This window comes from Mya arenaria, chromosome 11 (assembly GCF_026914265.1).
Source record: "Mya arenaria isolate MELC-2E11 chromosome 11, ASM2691426v1".
NCBI classification, from domain to species: Eukaryota; Metazoa; Mollusca; class Bivalvia; order Myida; family Myidae; genus Mya; species Mya arenaria.
The window spans coordinates 56,335,004-56,352,762 of NC_069132.1; the positions used below are offsets into that span (position 1 = coordinate 56,335,004).

Below are 17,759 nucleotides of genomic sequence, written 5' to 3' on the forward strand. Positions count from 1 at the left end.
CAACTTAGTATAATATTATGTCGGTCCCATACTCTCTATTTATTGTTTAGGTTACGGTAATGGATAAACAACTATTGGTTGTCAATAAGAATATATGCAGTAGGTTGACTTAAACATGGTTGAATGTAGCCTGTAGTAGTGTAAAGCATAATTTACAACAACATTATTTATTTTCCCACAATGCAATATTTGTTTACAAAATATGGAGGAACCTGCTCCAGAATCTCATAAGGAAATAGATCCAGTTAAAGCAATTGAGTATGTTCGTCGACTTGACAGAACACCCGAGAAGGACTTTAATGCTCGCAACGAAGAAGATAAGAAAATGGTCTGCCAAAGACGGTTGCTGACAGAGAAAGTTAAAGAAAAAATAGATCGACTTGAAAATGAAGTCGAAGCAAGGTTACTGATTTTATGCCGCATAAACATGTTATTCTAGCCTTTATATACTAGACATGTGAGGTCGCCTGCGTAGCATGCCAAACAAAAAAGGATCATGTTGTCTGTCACTGTTAGCATTGCCATTCTTTTATTGCCGCTGTCTACCTTCTGTATTTCTTATGCAACATTTACCAAAATTGGCTACAATGTCATGGTGTTATATCTTGACTGAGTTTTATGAACAGTCGGATCACATTATTAAATCTTGTCTTATGACCCTTTATTTGTCAAACTTTTTTTCCAATTTTGTTTTGTCCACTATCTAAGTTTTTTTTAACCATAGCATTTTATCCAAGCTCTATCAAACTTGGTTTCAGTGTTTATATGCACTACCTCTGTGGTATATCTCTTTTCTCTCTTACTTTAGCATTTGTTATCTAATCTTTACTGAAATGGGCTACAAGTGTTTCACACTGTTTACGGGCTTAATACTGTATCTCTAACAAATTTAATCAACAGCCAGGTCACATGATCCACTCTACTGGTTGAGAAGCAGTTTTTATTGAATTAATTATACGTGTTTAAGAACCTACTAAAATTGTTCATATTTTAGATAACTACAGCTCAAGCTGCTATTGTCGATATATTTTTCACATGTGTGACGTCACATATAGTGTATCTAATAGGGGCTCAAAGAGGGTACTTACACTGTTCTGATTAGCTTGTGATGAGAAGCAGTTTCCGACAAATCGAATGCGGGGCAGATTTAAGATGCCTATTGTGTGTTTTTATTATCTGTTTGTTTTATATACTAAATATAAGACTGTTATAAGATAAATATTTTTTAATTTTTCAGCATTTACGAAAAATTTAAACCCTAAAATTTACGACCGTCCATTCATACTCGAAATCAGACAGACACTGAATATCAATGATATTTTGATTCATTTCTGATAGAAACTTGTATTTGTATACATTTAAATGAATGTGGGTGCGAAATAAGCATGACCTCAGTGTTCACAAATATGTACACAATGATCATCTTTTGTATAAATCAATTTAGGAAAACCTTGTAGATATTCGTAGATATGCAAATTAGGTTCACACGCATGCGCAATACCCTGCGCGTGCCAATCCCCCACGTGCAAGTTTGTGTACAAAATGAAAAAAAAACATTAAACATTAAATAATAATGAAAGTTACTTCATGTCTCGGAAATAATTTCAACTTTTGATTGCCTAGTTACGATATAGTTGAATTGCAGTACATTTTTTATGAAGATCTAAAGAAAGTAGGCGAAAAAGCGATTTGTCGGAAACTGCTTTCCGTCGGAAACTGCTTCTCAACCAGTAGCGTAATGGCCCTTATTTTTTTCAAAATTAAATTAAATGCCTTGTCCTCCTATACTCAAACATTTGTTATCCAATTTTAAGCAAATAGGGTGACAATGTTGATGGGGATGATCATGATGTCTCATTTGTTTTTCATAAACAAGCAAAGCGCATTATTTATTCCAGCGTTACAGCCCATGAAATTGTCAAAACTTCACCAAATTTTCTTTGTTCATTTCAGTAGGCAACACCATGCTATTTAGCCTTTGATTGTATTATATCCCTTTACCAAGCAATGTGCATTCTGGTTCACTAGTGTGATAATGCTTTGTGTAAATTTATCACGGTCAAACCTCTGATGAATGAGAAAGGCAATCTGTGGTTCCGGGAATGACCTAGCAAAGGCATAACATCTGTACTTCATGTCCAACTTTTTTCATACAGAGAGATGCTGTTCATACATGTATCACTAACAAGTAACAACTCATTTGCCTCAGTCTGTAAGTCCTTGTTGTTGATGGCTCCTTTGTGAACAAGGAGAATCATCAAGTGGTCCATTTGAGTCAATTTTGACCGCAGATAGGGTAATGCCAGGAACCATACAATGTGCAGTATGGTCATGAGTTGGCTCCTATTGTGGGCTTTTCTTCTGAATTGGTTGCAGAAAGTCTCTTTAGTCTTCTGTGGAAGGCTCACCTGCCTCTTGGTGGCTTCTATGTGGTAATCAGACTAAGACTGCTCATGCTGCTAGAACTCTTTTCAGTTGCTAATGCATCTGCTCTCTGATCTCAATCATGCAGGTTAAGCAGAATGCCACAACTCCAACCTGAAAAATGTAAAAAATAAAGAATGGTATCTAGACTAGGGCATAATTTAATATGCATACACATAGTTAACCAAATGTTTGGTTGTTTTATCATTTATGCCATTAACCTGGTCATAAGCCGGTGGTGATTTTGAAACCATTGTGCATTGAATGGTCTTTGTTTTTAATGCCAAATGTTGGTTTTGGAAGCTTAAAATCTTGTCATTGATTTGGAACATATTAAAGTCTACTTACATAATGAAGAGTTTTAAAGACATGTGTGTGCAATTTTACCATGTTTTTGTGGATTAATATAATTGTAACCATTTAAGCGTAAATCTTTTTGATTGTTGAATCATAATAATGAAAAAATGAATGAGTTTGTCACCTTGCTTAATACTTCCATTACTTTACATGTCATTAATAATCAACCAACAGTTTTTACAACAATGCAATCATGGTTAATTGATACCTTGGCTGATTAGCAGTTGATTATGTAGATAGTTTAATTAAAAAGAACATGGGTAAAATGCCTTTTCTAGACACAGCCTGTGGGCCTGGCCTATGTAGCAACTCAAGTACATGACCTTGTCTTGTTGCAATATCTAGAATGCTTATTAATTATTTCTCGCTTCAAATGTCACCAAAAAAAAAAGTTTACACGCACCTTTCAAGAAATAATGCTTTACTCTCCTCAGAACTATTAAAAGACCGATTTCACTATTAACATAATCTGAATCACTGTTAGCATATCCATGACAACCACAAATTAGCACATATCGATACACATATATTTACACTATGCACTAAAGAGATCCAGGAAAAATAATACACTTTTACTTAATTTTGTTTAACTGAGGTGGGAGAAAAAGTATCTACTATAGCCGCTCGGTAAGATAGGTTCATCCCAACCCTCGCGCAGGGTGTTTTGCGGAAACTCGGTAAACCTTGTTTCCGCAAAACACCCTACGCTTGGGTCTTTCTCTTTAAACATTCTGACAGGTGCATACCATGCAGTTTTCAGCTAAAGTGAAGTTTTGACTATACCCTGCTTTAATAGATGACTTATTTGTTGGGTCTTGAATATTTGAACTGCCTTTTGAGATGAATTTGATTTTTATTGATATTTTATGAACATCAACATTCATGTATCTCTGTTCATTTATTATAATCAACAATTGGTCAAAAAGGGTCAAATTTGCGATCATCAATATCTTCTGATGATGACCAATTATTGAAATGAGCTAACTTGTATGAAACACTATTTGTATCTGTTAGTGACTATTTCCAGGGAGCGGGAGGTTGAGAGTGAGCGTAAACTTCGTGAGGCAGCTGAGCAGCAACTGGAGACGTGTTACCGTGACATGTACGGGAGTCCGACAGTGAACGAGGAGTTACGGGAGCGGCTCCCTCGAGCCAACAAGTCAGACCCCTTTAAGCGGGAAGAGTTGTCCGAAACAGACCTCAGCTCCATTGAAGAGCAGATCGTCGCCACAGATGAGGAGGGCGCTGAAACCAGACAGAGGTATGGGCTCAGAATAAGACATGATTACAGTCATCAAATTAAGATTTTGTTTAACTACCTAGATATTTCATGTTTTTATCATCATGAATTTATACTTACAAGCCAAAATACATTAACATACATGTATTAAAACAAACAGTTTTTTCTATAAGCCCTGGTTTGATTCAGGCTTGCGGGCTTTTTTTCATAATTTGCTGGGAAAACTGCTTGGACATCATCAAAAATAGTTTGTTTGCAGTGGCCTGGCCTTAAAAAAGGCTCAGTGGTTTGAATGGTTGAAATTAATTTTATTGCGGCACCTGAAAAGGCAATATTGGTGTAATATATTACCTTTGGCATAAGTGGCATTTGCGATGTCAACTTATCTTTATCAGGATGGAACTTGGTAAATGTGTGTAATGGCATAAGGTTGATAAGGTTCAGAGTATTGCCACTTTCCCTTTGAAATAGATCAGGTTTATATTTATACGTAAAAATGGATATATAAAAAAAATCTGTAAAAAGTGCATTTTACAAACCATGAACAAGTTCCTTTTAAGTATTTATCATTGAACCTGAACAATGTTTGGCAACAGTGTTTCTTAATGTCCAGGTCATGTTTGATTGTCAAATGAATTGCTAGGTTTATGCCCCTTTTATATTAAAATACAGTTCGCTTATTTTTGTTTGGGTGTACTCAGTATGTGTATACCACGTGATAAATTGCGTCATAAATGCTATGTCGGAAGGCACTGTTTTGATTTGAAAAAAGACTTTAAACAAAGATATCTTCACTATTTATTTACCATTTTAAATGAAACATAGCCCAGTCTACGCAGCTTACAGAGCCCTGCCTTCGATCTTTTACCAGATTTTGATTGAGAGTTTAGTTTCTTTAAACACTTCGACACACCATTTTGCAATACGGCCGTCTGACGGAGCACTGTCAAAACATTATTTTGGAAACAGGTTTGTCGTTGATGAAACTAATGACTTTATCAAATTTCGGTAATAAAACAAATGCGGGTCTCTTTAAGCGGCATATACTGCCCTTTGTTTCATTTTAAATGGTGTTGTGGAAGAAAAGTTATCTTTGAATTTAAGACTTCATTTTAAGCAAAATATTGCCTTCTGTCGTAGCATATATGACGTAATTTATCACGTGGTATACACACACTGATACTGGGCTAAAAGAGTTCTAAATTTGTTATATTTCATCAATTTTTTTATGATGTTGACTTTGATTAGCATCTTTAACAGTTGGAATATTATCTTAATTCTATTCAATATGTTGCACAGTGTTACATACCCAGATGTTACCTGTTCAGGCTGTTGATTGTAAAATCAATGAGGGTCTTCAAACTATGGGAAGTAACTCTACTATACATACACACATTTCTCAGTCTAAGTTACCTCCCTGTAAGCATAACACGCAAAAGAAATATTCAGAATTCAAGATTGATTTGGAATTTCTTTAAACCAGACCATTTTTTTCACTTGAACAAAAAAAATTAATATTTTTTTATTTTATTCCTTCAACTGACTAATATTCTACCGTGAGAGTGACACATATAAAAGTTTTTCTCTATACTCAAGTTTTATCAGTTAATTGCCTCAAGTGAAGCTTGTAATGAATTAAATACAATCAAATCGCAGGCTAATCACGAAGCATTTTGCTACAATTAATTATCAGTAGAAACAAATCGACCGCAGGGATAATTTGCTTTAGTCTAATGTAGAAGAAATCCTGATTTGTGGCAAAATCACCTCACATGAATTTATCATGAAGAATTCTGCCGTTTCGTTGACAGACTATGTAAATAGAAATCTACAAGAGTATGATCAGTGTTGTGATTAAAATTGATTATTTTTCCATATTTATTCGTGCTGGGTTATGTTTCAACCCCTGATTGCAAGAAGAGACACGGAATTGATTAATGTTTGTTTTTCTTCTTTTTCCTTTTTTCCTGATATTTTCTTTGCCTTTTACATCAAGTGGTATTTCTTGTAGTTCAATGAGGGATAAATATTATGTATAATGATGATAGTGTGGTTTTGTGAAAATAATTGTTCTTATTAAAAAAAAATTGCAATTTGTTGAGTACTTCTAAAGTTGTTTTTGTACATGTTATAATGATGGTCTCTAGAATGTTATTGATTGAGTAATTCATTCATTGAGTAAAATACTCCCCTACATGTATGTCTAGGGTGATGTAGATTTAAAGAATTTAACAAACATTTGAAGAAACTACTATTATCAGATAGTTTTATTTTTTACAACATGAAAAATTCAATAATGTTTTATGTTTTGCTTAAGTACCGGGTAATGTTTGTGTGGGTATTAACTACCAACCAAGAGGCAGGTCCTTCCATCTTAACGCATGGCACTATCTGGGGGTTCTCTTGAATTCCTTGGGACTTCATATTGGAGCTTGCATCTGGTGTGTCCTAGCCCAAGGACATTAACCTCAAGGACCACTCCATTCCTTCATTTTCTGAATCTCTGTCTATTTAGTGTCTCAGAATTCCCAGATTTGTTTCAGGCAATATTAAATATTGAACCTTAATGTATCATTGAAGCATGAAACCCAACTCATTTGGTGTAAATTGATTTGTATTTGAAGTTTCTAGTTTGCCATCCCCTTTTCTATCTTTGCTCACTTGCTAGTGTAAACGTTTTTAACACTGTGCAAGTTTACAAACTAATGAAAGATTGCTTGATTTAGCGAGATCAACCATGATAAAACACATAGGAAAAGTGTGTTACAAGCAAATAAATGTATTTATCTATCAAACAGTAGCAGGGTTTGTAGACAAACAAAATTATTTGGCTGTAAACATTTATTTTGTTTCGATCTGAGTATTTAATGAAGATCTGTAAATTTAGTTAAGTTTCTGGTAAATATTTGTGGAAGACTTTCAGAAAAAGATTAAACTGTTACAACTGATAGTAATTGATAGGATTTGTTTATTTTTGACATGATACTTTGATTCTTCAAATAAATTTTAAGCTACTTTGCAAATTCAATTGCCTGATGTTTGTGTAATGTATTTTTTTGCCTGTTCAAGGGTACTTTGTGCAGTGACAGATTATGACTTTGTGAAATGGAACAGCTAGTTTATGCATACCATGCCCACAGTAAGGTTGTTCGGACAGCGCAGTGGCAGAAAATTGCATCTCACTTAGGCGCATAGGAGGACTCGATTCCCGGCTTAAGGGCATTTCAGTTGGTTGGTGGTCACCAAGCCAGACATGTGGGTCTCCTCAGAGTACTTGAGTCTCCCCAACAGCATAAGACCAATGAATCTCACTGAATATAGTGCCAATGAGATTAGTTAGGATAATGTTGTAATAAGTCAGGTTGATGAGATATTGTTCTTGTTTTACAGCACACCAAAAATGAGCCAAGACAGACATTCCAAGACAAAACTCAAACTCCTTTCAAAGTATTCTCCCAAGTCTTCAAGACGTAGCCTAAGTAAGTAATTGGATATATAAGGATTAGTCACATTTACTGTGTTCAAACTATACAAATGCAGGAGGGCATGCAAGCAAATTTTATGAAGTGCACTATTGCTTCTTGGGAAATCTTCAAACATGCCCTTCTGCGTTCATACAGCATGAACACTAAAAAAATCAACCCTTAAATTAACATTTTAAATAGTAATTCATAATGTTTAAAAAAATTAAAATGTTCTGCAGCTGAGTATAAATAACATAGAAATGGTAATTTTCAACATTTGCTTGTATAAAAGAATGGCTGATAATTGCAACATCATTTTTGATTGGTTGATGTTTTAGTAAACCAATCAAAGTGAAATATTAAACAATAACATTATAACCCCTTGCATTTTATGCAATATGAACAGTGGAATGTAAATATAACAGATTATTGCATTCTATAATAACTTATTCCATCAGCAGATATGCACGTGTGAGCCATTCTGTTACACTTAATGTATTGATCAATTGGGTGAAACAGACTGGACTGGTGTCCAATGGCCATGAAATCGATGAGGATGTCACATATTCCAGTTGTTATCAACTGGCCTTTTAAGTTCCCAAAAAAGTGAATATGACAGATTTTTTTTACTTAATTTCTTCATTTTAGAAATTGCCACAAGCCTGGCTATTTAAATTTTGAAATGTGAATTAGGTATGCTAAAATATTTAGCCAATGTTGGGGAAGCAGGCTTGCGGTTATTTCAATGACTGCCATCATTCATTCATTCACTTATGTTGTTTATTGTTTAATTTCAGATTTTAAGGAAGAGCATGGAAAATCTTCCAGTCCCCATCACAAAACAGACATGCAGACAGGGCTTCACAACCCCTCTCCAGTCCCTTTCTCCCAGTCGACCATGAACCCTCCCCTTGGTGGTTTCTATGGCAACCCTTATGGTGCTAACCCGTACATGCCATACAGTGGGGGTGTCCTGGCAGGAAATATGGCGAGTCTGGGGACCTACCCTGGAGCAATGTATCCAGGCATGTCCCAGTTTCCTCCACCACCCACCATTAACATCACCAGGCCCATGTCAGCTCCTGCCCAACCCCCTGGGTCTACCATCCCGGACAGGACAGGACAACCCCTGGTAAAAGCTGAGTCAGCTTCAACACTGGCTGCAGACAGACCATTGATTGACACACAAGATTCTCAGTCATCATCCACTACCTGTGCATCACAGTCACCAAACACCAACACTACAGGTTTGTAGGAATTGTATCAATTTTATAAGTACCTGAATGTTGCACTCTTCAATATAACAAGTGCATTGCTATTATGTGTTTATATGTTCTCTCTCTGACAGTATGCGTTTCATTTATTTATTATTGAAAAGTACAAGGTTTGAGGTGTATTTTGGCATAAAAAGGAAACCATTTTGATAAAAAATTAGTCTTATAAATTAGATGTGACCAGGACCTGCATTCAATAAAAATCCTATCGTTATTCTTAATCAAAGCACAGTGATTCCATTCTTTCAATCATTTTATTGGTCCTTTCATTTTATAGTCCAATGAAAACTGCTATGATTATGATCAGAGATGTTTATAACAACAGCCCCAGGTTGTTTTTTTAATATATATGAAACAATATTTAGTGGTTTGTAACTTACAGCAACAATGAGCCCATCTGGTGCTTACTATGGTGGTTCCTCTTCACTGAACACCTCCCCTGACTCTGGTATCGGAGCGAGTGCCAGCATGTTGGGTCCCCGCAGCTACACATTGCCCAACCCCCAAAGACCAGGTATCCCCTCGGGCACGTCCATGCTGCCTGACCCCTTCATGTCTCCTCACTTCTCACCTCGTAACACGTTCGGAGCCACCAGTGGCATCGGGTATGAGCAGAACAGACACATCAGCAGCTTACTGTCAGAGATTGACGCACAAAGAATGGAAACTCGGAAAGTATGATATTTTTTGATAGATGTTAGTTGTTTATAATAGAAATCAAAAGAATTTATACCCAAAATAGAAAAATCTTTTATGAGTACAGAGATTTCCTATTGTCCATTGTTCTTATAATATAATATATTATAATCTGATCCAACATAGATTTATTTAAGATCAAAATAACTGGCAATGTAAAAGATGATAATGATTATCCATTGTGATTGCCGAGTCCTTATTGTATCAGACTCTGAAGCAGGAGGCGCCAGGTTTTATCCCAACCCCGGCCTTGAACCTTCATCAGTGATAATTACCAGTTATCAACCAAGAATGGTCAATCATTCTGTGAGCATATTGCAGATTTTAATTGTATATATTTATGTTTTTTGATAATAAAGCTTGTAAGAACTTACATTTGTGGTTTTTGAAAGAAATATTAACTTCTTCCAGCTGCGTAGTGAGCTAGCAGATCGGGAGACTGAGCTGGAGACATTACGAATCACGTTGAAGGCCCAGGAGCTCAACAATAACCCGGAACCCTCAGAGCTACAGAGGGCTGCAGGTAATGAATAGAATAATAACAAAGCTTATATTTTATTTTACATCCAATGATAAAGACAGTTTTCTTACAGAAATTAATCACCTGTGAATCTGTTTCCTGGTTAGAATTGGGACTCAATCCTGCAAATCTTTATTCTATTATAAAATTGCTACTGAAGGATTCTTGGTGGCACTTGCTGGTGGGTCTTGAACCCATGACCTTTTGTGTGAGAGGTGGACACCTATACTGCCAGGCCATTCTGACCCTGGTGGGTCTTGAACCCATGACCTTTTGTATGAGAGGTGGACACCTATACTGCCAGGCCATTCTGACCCTGGTGGGTCTTGAACCCATGACCTTTTGTATGAGAGGTGGACACCTATACTGCCAGGCCATTCTGACCCTGGTGGGTCTTGAACCCATGACCTTTTGTATGAGAGGTGGACACCTATACTGCCAGGCCATTCTGACCCTGGTGGGTCTTAAACCAATGACCTTTTGTGTGAGAGGTGGACACCTATACTGCCTGGCCATGCTGATCCTGGTGGATCTTGAACCCATGACTTTTTGTGTGAGAGGTGGACACCTATACTGCCAGACCATTCTCACCTTTTAAATAATATATCATGATATGGAGATATAAGTTGGAGCTTTCTTGCCTGCAATAGAACTTGATGCATTTTGCACTTTATTTAAAGTATATTTTATGACACAGGATTTAGGAGTTTTTACCCAATTATTTGCGAATGTAGTCTGTGTTCCTGGCCTTGATGTTGAGTGACAGGCGGGAGGTTGGGAAATAATGTTGACGGCATCGCCCTGTCTTCTCCTCATTGCCGCCCTATTGATTTGCCGCAGACTAATTGTACACCCAATCAGTGAGCTTTGTGAGGCAATATTTCACTGTGGACGACTGCTGACACTTATGTAAACATTGTGCGGAATGAAAAATAATTTCCTTGGCAATTCTTGCTCGTAACCAGGTCTTTGAGATTATTTTGTACAAATATACCGGAAATTAATACGCATATGGGACCCTTATTCAACTTAGAAGTCATTTCTACGAAAGTATTTCCAGATATCATTAATGTCTCATTCTCCTTTGAAACCAAAAGGATGGGCTTTATTAAATATTTTTATTTGAAATGTCTTGTAAAGTACTCTTTTTTCTTAAATGATTTCTGTGTTTATTTGATGCATATGATTAAATATTGATTACAGTTGTTTTGTGCCATCATGCTGTTCGTAGGAAAGGACAGCATGCTAGAACATCCATGAGGCTTGCTAGCGCTTCTTGGGAAATTAGCATGCTGTTCATACAATATGAACATCAAGTTTTCTCTGTACAATACACTTGACAATGTTAATACTATTAAATTGCATCTGGTCAACATAATATTAACAATTAGAATTTGCTCTATAATGCCATTTACTGATTTTTTTTAAATGCAAGGTCCTTTTTTAACCATTTGCAAACATTAAACTCATTCTTTCCTTAATTATATCTTTCTGTTCTAATTGAACATTTATAAATACTTAACTTTTGTGAACTTTCAGCATGTAATCAAAAAATAAGAACAACAATTCATTCACATTCCACATGTTTGTGACACAACATTCAGCTGGAATGCAAGAACAGTTAAAACTTGATGAGAACATTTACATTTTATACCTGGGTGTATATCCTTTATTGCCCAGCCATTAATTTCCTTGAAACAAAGAGATTAAAGAGACGAATGGGCCTATAACATCAATCACAACATGGAAATTATATTAATGGCTCACTTTATCCAAAGCATTATCAATTTCATATTCATATGTCATAAAGGACTTGGAATAGAGTTCATCCTTTTATCTTGGACTTAACAAGGGTGTAAGAGATTTTTGATATGGCATAAAACAATGAAAGCTTTATTGGATAGATAGTGCTAACTTTCTCATATTTCTGCTGTGATCTATAACAGTGTACTTTTATTTTTTGTTTTATTTCTACTAGTTTTAGATTTCACTGTAATATGAATTTGATTAACATCTCATTCAGTTTGTTTATAAATGCTTTTGTTTCGTTTTCCTGTTAATTAAAACATATAATTGATGGTGTTTGAAACCCTGATTGACAAGCTGATTGCACATGTACTAGATAATAGCCTGGCTTCACTGAGTCACCTTCACTGAAAATATTGATTTGCTTCAAAAAAGTTTGCGGATCTTTTTGATTTTGATGAAAGAGCAGGCAAGGGACAGTTATCCTGAAAACATTCAATGTCTCAGATGTATGACGAAGATAAATTTCATATCCCCCGCCCGCCCCTACTCAATAGGTAGCACTTTTTACCTAGTGGTGACTTTTGCTTAAACATGTGTTTATATCTAGCATAATTCCCTTTATCTGCCTGCACTGATGTAGCATTATTCCCTGTTTCTCTGTGTTCCAATGTAGCATTATTCCCTGTTTCTCCGTGTTCAGATGTAGCATTATTCCCTGTTTCTCCATCTTCAGATGTAGCATTATTCACTTTATTTGTCTATTCTGATGTAGCATTATTCCCTGTTTATCAATGTTTAGATGTAGCATTATTTCCTTTATCTGTCTATTCTGATGTAGCATTATTCCCTGTTTATCAATGCTTAGATGTAGCATTATTTCCTTTATCTGTCTATTCTGATGTAGCATTATTCCCTGTTTCTCTGTGTTCCGATGTAGCATTATTTCCTGTTTCTCCGTGTTCAGATGTAGCATTATTTCCTGTTTCTCCGTGTTCAGATGTAGCATTATTCCCTGTTTCTCCATCTTCAGATGTAGCATTATTCACTTTATTTGTCTGTACTGGTGTAGCATTATTCCCTGTTTCTATGTGTTTTGATGTAGCATTATTTCCTTTATCTGTTTATTCTGATGTAGCATTATTCCCTGTTTCTATGTGTTTTGATGTAGCATTATTTCCTTTATCTGTTTATTCTGATGTAGCATTATTCCCTGTTTCTCTGTGTTTAGATGTAGCATTATTTCCTTTATCTGTCTATTCTGATGTAGCATTATTCCCTGTTTCTCTGTGTTCAGATTTAGCATTATTCCCTGTTTCTCCATCTTCAGATGTAGCATTATTCACTTTATTTGTCTGTACTGATGTAGCATTATTCCCTGTTTCTCCATCTTCAGATGTAGCATTATTTCCTTTATCTGTCTATTCTGATGTAGCATTATTTCCTGTTTCTCCATCTTCAGATCTAGCATTATTCCTGTTATTTGCCTGTACTGCTGTAGCATCATTCTCTGTAAGTTGAGATGTAACATTATTCTCTGAATCTTCTTTTTTCAAATGTAGCATTATTATTTCAGGTGTAGTGGAGGAGGTGTATGGGGCTCAGCGGCGTAGAGACGAGGCTGTATTGGGCAGGATGAGACTGGCCAATCAGGAGAGAGATGAAGTGATAGAGAGGCTGAGGACACTGGAGGCCAGGATGGCAGCTAACAGGTTGGGATATAGAGAGGTGCATGGGAAGTGTAATTTGGTGTAAATCTTTGATAAACTGAGTTAAGCTGATAAAGTGTGTACTGCAACGAATAAGCATGCACTTGCCATTTAGGAGAAACATAACAGGATTTATGAAGATGAAATAAGTAGGTTGATTTTTAAAAAATTGTCACGAACTGTCATTTTTTTGTTCCAATTTTTTAAGACATATTTTTTGCTTTTTTGATGTTTTTATTTGTGCATTTAATTTTTAATGTAGGGAAATGAGTGTGAATAACACTATTTGTTTTTCCCTGCATATTTTCTTCAGTAAATTAAGGTATTTCAGTGATGGTGGGGCAGGCCCATCATATTTGGAGAGGCCAGATGATGACCTTCACCTTGACATGGATAACCTTGACAGCACAGAGGTAACAATTTTGTTTATCTGTGGGTTTAATGTTGTTTGAGCCATCACACTTTATTATGCCCCCCTTCGAAGAAGAGGGGTATATTGCTTTGCACAGGCATGTCGGTTTGTCGGTCGGTCGGTCCGTCCGTCGGTAGACCAAAGCTTGTCCGAGTGATAACTCAACAATTCCTGGACGTATGGTCATCAAACTTGACATGAAGATTGGGCCTGACCAGTAGATGACCCCTATTGATTTAAGGGCTCATCAGGTCAAAGGTCAAGGTCACAGTGACCTTTAATGGTAAAATAATTTTAAAGCTTGTCCGAGTGATAACTCAACAATGCCTAGACCTATGGTCATCAAACTTGATATGGAAGTTGGGCCTGACCAGTAGATGACCCCTATTGTTTTTGGGGGTCATCGGGCCAAAGGTCAAGGTCACAGTGACCTTGAATGGTAAAAGGTTGTCAGAGTGATAACTCGACAATGCCTGCACCCATGGCCCTCATTCTTGACTTGGAGGTTGAGCCTGACCAGTAGCTGACCCCTATTGTTTTTGGGGCTCATTGGGTCAAAGATCAAGGTCACAGTGACCTTGAATGGTAAAAGGTTGGCCGAGTGAAAACTCAACAATGCCTGCACCCATGGCCCTCATTATTGACTTGGAGGTTGGGCCTGACTAGAAGATGACCCCTATTGTTTTGGGGGGTCATCGGGCCAAAGGTCAAGGTCACAGTGACCTTGAATGGTAAAAGGTTGTCCATGTGATAACTCGACAATGCTTGCACCCATGGCCCTCAAACTTGACTTTCAGGTTGGGCCTAACCAGTAGATGACCCCTATTGTTTTTGGGGGTCATTGGGTCAAAGGTCAAGGTCACAGTGACCTTGAATGGTAAAAGGTTGTCCGAGTGATAACTCGACAATGCTTGCACCCATGGCCCTCAAACTTGACTCGGAGGTTGGGCCTGACCATTAGATGACCCCTATTGATTTTAGGGGTCATTGGGCCAAAGGTCAAGGTCACAGTGACCTTGAATGGTAAAAGGTTGTTCGAGTGATAACTCGACAATGCCTGCACCCAACAAATCTTCTCCCAGTGATATCTCAACAATGCCTGAATCTATGATCATCAAACTTGACATAAATTGGGCCTGACCAGGAGATGACCCTTATTGATTTTAGGAGTCATTGGGTCAAAGGTCAGGTTCACAGTGACCTTGAATGCGAAAATGGTTCAAGTGATAATTGGACAATGCCTGCACCCATGGCCCTCAAACTTGACTTGGAGTTGTGACTGACCTGTAGATGACCCCTTATGATTTTAGGGGTCATTGGGTCAAAGGTCAAGGTTACAGTGACCTTGAACGAAAAAAGCTTGTCTGTGTGATAACTTGTCATTGCCTGCACCCATGGCCCTCAAACTTAACATTTAGATTTTTGGTGACCAGCTGATGACTCCTATGGATTTTGAGGTCATAGAGTCAAAGGTCATGGTCATAACACACTCTATCCTCAAACTTTGAATGGTCATAATCTTAAAACTGCCTCAACAGCATCCAATGTCAGCGACAAATCAGCTGTCATTTCGGTCCATGCATATTTCATTCAATTGTCCATATAATCCTGACAACATTGTGCTCAGGGGGGGCATAATGTTTGACAAACATCTCTTGTTATTTGCTATGTTACTTGAGCATTATTTATCTTATCATTACCAAATTTGATAACAATGACTTCGGTCATAATATCTTGTTTCATATCAAGTTTGATATCCATTAAGATTGCAATATTCACTGTGGAGTTATGGCCCATTGATTAGTTTAGTTTATACTGATGATATTGCTTGATTGGAAAACAGCTATTAGTTTTTGATTGGGAAAACAGCTATTAGTTGTTGATTGGGAAAACAGCTATTAGTTGTTGTTTGGGAAAACAGCTTTTAGTTGTTGATTGGGAGAACAGATATCATGAATTGACCTGGAGACTGTTCCTGATTCTGAGATATAAACCAGTACTAGTGTCCTTATTTAAGGCCATGAGATCATGCTCCTGTTGGGTCTGTTGTAGATTTTCAGTTAGCTGTTTGCCCTTTTAATGTGCAAAAAACAGGGGCCAATTGTAGAAAAGTGGATAATTTATCTGCAGATTATCTTTTGGTTAGTTTGTACATGCAAGGAGTTTAATTGGTCAAGAGTCATTATTGGATACATATTGACCAATCAATAAATATCTCAACTATCCAACAAACTCACCGGTTTTATACAATTTGCTGCTGGAAGTCATTTATTTCTAAATGACTTAAATACTGTTTACAACTGTTATGGTTGACAATCTGAATTAAACACTTCATTCTTCATAAGGGTGTAAGTTATGGAGAGGTATTGATCTTGGATTGCCGTCATAAAAAAGAATCCACAAATAAGTATTGCAATATAATAGGGCTTATATTTTCACGCAGCTTTTTTTTAACAAAGCCTTTATCAACAAGTTTTGAAATATTCTGAACGATTAAAGACAGGGTTGAGTCTGTCTGGGAAACTTTGTAGACCACTCTCATTGATTCTTAATATCTGGTTGTATTTTAAGACACCCGGCATTTAAACAAAAGTTTTGTCTAGCAAAAATGTATTGATTCCAAATGACTTCCGGATAAAAATGGCTGCACGCACTTTCATGGATCCAACTTGAAAGAGTTTTAAACAGCCCAAGAGTTCAGTGAGAGCTAGCTGAGCTCATGATCAACACAGATACTATTGGCATAGAAGAGTGGAATGACTTTTTGTTTGTGCTCTCTTCTGTTCAGACTCTGTTTAAAGAAAGTCATTAATGCATTCAAAATTATTTTTTGTACAAATGTATTGTGAAGTAAGTTTTGAAATATTTACTCCATATCATATGCACAAGCAGCCAAACTGCTTCAATGGTTATTGATTATAATAGTTCTGGTATGACCTATTTGGAGCAGTGTTATATTATGCTGTTAAGTATCAGGCCAAGAAACTCCGGTTACAAGCCCAGAAGCTCGATTCAGAGCCCGTCTTTTGGAAAATGTGAAATCGTTAATGTGATTTTTTTTATGGCACGAAGATCTTAGACCAAATCCAAACAGACTGTGAAAACGATAGACACAAGACAAGAAAACCATTGGAGTCATTGGGTAATGTCAGGCTTCATCACCAAGATACATGTCATATGTACCCAATAAAAAAAGCTAAGAATTATTTGCATTTGAAAATCTCCGTTGTTCATGTGTCATAGACGACATTGTGTTTCCGCATTGTCTTCTAGATAGACTGAGCTACTTTATATTATTGTGTTCAAGGTACACCATAATATTGTGAACTATTTATACTGATATAAATCACCTTTGAGTAGCTCTTCTTTGATGTGTACATACAAATTTATAAACCATGTTATTAAACTTTGGCCTTTGTAAACTTTTGTAAAAGTGCTGCAAAAAAATAATTAATGTCTGCAAGAAAATATTGCAAAAACCAGTCCATGTTTCTCTCAATAGTGGCCCTGTATGTTGTATTCCTTTATTCCCCTTTATTATAAGCAGAGTGTATTGAAAAACGTATTGATTGAGCAAAAACTATTTTAGTTGTTCCCAATTAAATTCAAAAGTTAGAAGTAATTGGTAAATTGAAATTCATCATTTTTGTGACATAAAAGGTACAAAGGTTTGATACAAATTTCAATTGATCGTAGGAAGATGAGTATTGTTGCAAATCAAACATTCGAGAGTGACAATGTGCGCTGGCATTGAGCAGGGCTGAATCTGGGTTGACTAGGTTGCACAACGCCATTGGCTTGTAGCGCAGACAGTAAACATGGGCTCCGCACTGAAATGTCTCGTTTCTCGAGCGTGACGTGATCTCTACATGAGCAAATAAATGCTGCCAATTGCATTTTCACACATTATAATGCAA

At 36.6% G+C, this 17,759-nt stretch overlaps 1 protein-coding gene across 3 annotated transcripts in view; it reads left to right on the top strand.

The window, feature by feature from the left end:
• Window positions 1-17,759, top strand: part of LOC128209289 (uncharacterized) — a 39,799-nt gene that overhangs the window by 6,214 nt on the left and 15,826 nt on the right. For 2 of the 3 annotated variants that reach the window (XM_052913261.1, XM_052913262.1), the window contains exons 1-8: window positions 204-402; window positions 3,809-4,042; window positions 7,412-7,500; window positions 8,283-8,732; window positions 9,142-9,434; window positions 9,867-9,978; window positions 13,298-13,433; window positions 13,762-13,843. In XM_052913261.1, the coding sequence (XP_052769221.1) occupies window positions 326-402; window positions 3,809-4,042; window positions 7,412-7,500; window positions 8,283-8,732; window positions 9,142-9,434; window positions 9,867-9,978; window positions 13,298-13,433; window positions 13,762-13,843 (1,473 nt within the window). In that variant the 5' untranslated portion in view covers window positions 204-325. Of the gene's footprint in view, window positions 1-203; window positions 403-3,808; window positions 4,043-7,411; window positions 7,501-8,282; window positions 8,733-9,141; window positions 9,435-9,866; window positions 9,979-13,297; window positions 13,434-13,761; window positions 13,844-17,759 lie in introns of those variants that run through there. The other variant, XM_052913263.1, reaches the window with a different exon arrangement.